Genomic DNA, 3,218 nt, shown 5'->3' on the forward strand with positions numbered 1-3,218 from the left:
CTTTGCATTTACAATACTATTATTTCTGAATGCTTCCAAATTTACCGTCCTGGGTAACCAGGGCTCCTGTTCTTGTTGTAATCACGTTTTTGGTAACTGCCCTCGACTAAGTCCCAACTCATGGCAACCCTGTGGATATTTCCAGTAACCCTTGTCCTCCACTATATTTCATTCATTCATTCATTCATTCCAAGACTGCTTAGTTCATGCAGAGCCATTCCCATGACCTCCCCCATTGAATCTATCCATCTAGTGTGGGGTCTTCCTCTATTTCTGCTGCCTTCTGTCTTTCCTAGCATCACGTCTTTCCTAGTGAATCATACCTTCTCCTGATGGTGGCCAAAATATGACATACTCAGTGTGATCATCTTGGCTTCCAAGGATGTTTCTGGCTTTATCTGCTCAAGGACCCATTTGTTTGTCTTTTTGGCTGTCCATGGTATTTCCCTGGAGCCTACTTGACATGATGGGTCTAATTTTGCATTGTATCATTTGACAGCATTCACTATTTCTTTCCTCATGCATGATTTGAAAACGGCATTTTAAAAGGATGTATTCCTTCAAAATTACACAGACAACACCGTCATAAAGATAGTTGGGTAATTGGGTGCTGCTGCTTGTCAGTCTCTGTGTTCCCAGGATCTTGGTAAGAATGTATAGAGAGGAAGGCAAGGTAACTGGCTTCATTGGACCTGGGAGCACTGCACCCCAGACCTGATTTAGAATTTCATTAATTTTCCTGGGGGTGGCATGGGGCAATTTGGTTATGTTTTCATCCTCCCTCTCTGGTAATTTAATGTTCCTGGAGAAGCCTTTAAAAAAACAGAAAGTAATCTCTACACATCCAGTGATACTTTTATTGGACCAACCAAAATGCACAATTACATGCTGCAAGCTTTCAAAGTCACACTGACTTCTTCATCAAGCAAACTGAATAAAGAAATTGAAGATGTTAGTTGTAGACCTGAAAATACCTGCATGCCGCTACTGGGGTGGAGAAGAGGAAGGAGGCCAGGCGGCGGAGATGGATCCCCGGCATGGATTGGATGAGGAGAAGAAGGAGGATGAAGGAGGGCCAACAGCAGCGAGCCTTGAACTGCGACTGCCGCTGCTCAGGGTTTTGGTAGCTTCAGGGAAGAGGTTAATGTTATAAGTGAAACTCTTTTCACATGAGGAATACTCATATGATATCCCTGCTGAGTGGTTTCTGTGATGCTGAGTAGGAGTGATAGTCTGTGGTTTCTGCACACTGATACTTTCGTTTCCTTCTTGTGTGGGTTCCTTGATGGCTGATCAAGTTACACTTCTGCCTGAAACCCTTTCCACAGTCTGAGCACTGATATGGTTTCTCATCCGTATGAGTCCTCTGATGTTTTTGAAAGAGTACTGTTGTGTCTGAAGTCCTTCCCGCACACTGAGCACTTATAGGGTTTCTCTGCTGTGTGGGTTCTTTGATGCTCAGTGAAGCAACGGCTCTGTCAGACGTTCTTTCCGCACGCCAAACATTTATACGGCTTCTCTCTCATGTGACTTCTTTGGTGGTCAGCAAGAATAATAATAATAATAATAATAATAATAATAAATAATGTTATTTATATACAGTCCTGTGGCGAACCAATCCGGGCGGTTTACAACATTAAAATAACATACAGCATAAAAACAATATATTTCCCTCCCCCCTTAAAAAGTTATTAAACTGCATATCTAAATTAAAACCCCAATAAATAGTTAGAACAGCAATAAATTAAACAAAATAATACCAACCGATAAACCACTGCAACTTCAGTTCTAAAGAAAAGAAAAGGGGGCTTTGGAGACATTACTGAGGAGGGGGGGAGATCCTGAGTACTGCTCTGTATGAAGCTTTTCCTACAAACCACACATTTATATGGCGTCTCTCCCGTGTGGGTCTTTTGGTGGTATGTGTGGCCATTGATTTCTCTGAAGCTCTTTCCACACTCGGAGCCTTGGTATGGTTTCTCTCCCGTGTGGCTTCTGTGATGTGAAGTTAGACTTCATTTCGAACAGAAGCCCCTTCCACACTGGGAGCATTTATATGGTTTTTCTCCTATGTGAATACTTAGATGTTTAAAAAGGCTACTGCTCTGGCTGAACTTCTTCCCACAGGCCATGCATGTGTACGCTTTCTCTCCCTTCTTCTGTTGGAAGCTCTGTCCACACTCTGAGCACTCATGTGGTTTTTCATCCCTGTGTATTCTTTGATGGGCAGCGAGGTTACCACTGTGTCTGAAACTCTCTCTACACTCTGAGCATTGGTATGGTTTCTCTCCTGTGTGGGTTCTTTGGTGGGCAGCCAGGTTACCACTCTGTCCGAAACTCTTTCCGCACTCTGAGCAATTGAATGGTTTCTCTCCTGTGTGGGTCCTTTGATGGGCAGACAGGTCACCGCTGTGTCTGAAACTCTTTTCGCACTCCAAGCATTTATACGTTTTCTCTCCCATGTGGGTTCTGTGGTGTGAAGTTTGACTTTGGTTGGGATTAAAGCCCCTTGCACACTCTGAACACTTATATGGTTTCTCTTCTGTGTAGATTTGTTGATAGTCAGGAATGGTACTACAGTTTCTGAAGCTTTCCCCACACTTGGAACATCAGTAGGGCTTCTCTCTTGTCTGTGTTTTATGGTGTGAAGTTAGGCTTTGGTTGGAGCTGAACACCTTTCCACAGCCAGAACATATATGTATATGGTTGCTCTGCTGCATGGGTTACTTGATATTTGGGAAGACTATGGCACTCATTGAAAGTCTCACTATGCTCTGAGATTGGGAAACATTTCCTTCCAGCCTGGGTTTTTTGATGTGCAATAAGGTGTTCTTGCCATCTTAAATTCTTTCCTGCTTCTGAGAATTTAAAAGGTTTACCTGTTTAATTCACTCTTGGAGACAGGCCAGTGCTTGACATTTTAGTTGTTGTTGTTATTATTATTATTATTATTATTATTATTATTATTATTATTATTTGTGCACAGAGAGAACTTTTTATTTTCATTTTCTGTGTGACATGGATCTAGCATTTGGATATCCTGAGAGTCTGCACCATTAGACAGAAGACAAATAAGACACTGAGGTGAACTGCCATTGAGGGATCTACAAATCCTCTTCCCACAGGGCACCAGGGACTGGTACCATATTTGTACCCATTGGCTACATGCCTATTTCATTCTTTCCTGGAAACTCACTACAGACTAGCAGCCATCGCCT

The 3,218-nt window shown here is 42.5% G+C and overlaps 1 protein-coding gene across 1 annotated transcript; it reads right to left on the minus strand.

Annotated features, from left to right (window-relative positions):
- Positions 1–2,015: 2,015 nt before the first annotated feature.
- LOC121923587 (zinc finger protein 664-like) lies at positions 2,016–2,462 on the minus strand. Its single transcript, XM_042454139.1, has one exon. The coding sequence runs from the start codon at positions 2,460–2,462 to the stop codon at positions 2,016–2,018; it is 447 nt and encodes a 148-aa protein (XP_042310073.1).
- Between the last annotated feature and the right edge of the window lie 756 nt (positions 2,463–3,218).

Source organism: Sceloporus undulatus, chromosome 2, assembly GCF_019175285.1.
Source record: "Sceloporus undulatus isolate JIND9_A2432 ecotype Alabama chromosome 2, SceUnd_v1.1, whole genome shotgun sequence".
Classification (NCBI taxonomy): Eukaryota; Metazoa; Chordata; class Lepidosauria; order Squamata; family Phrynosomatidae; genus Sceloporus; species Sceloporus undulatus.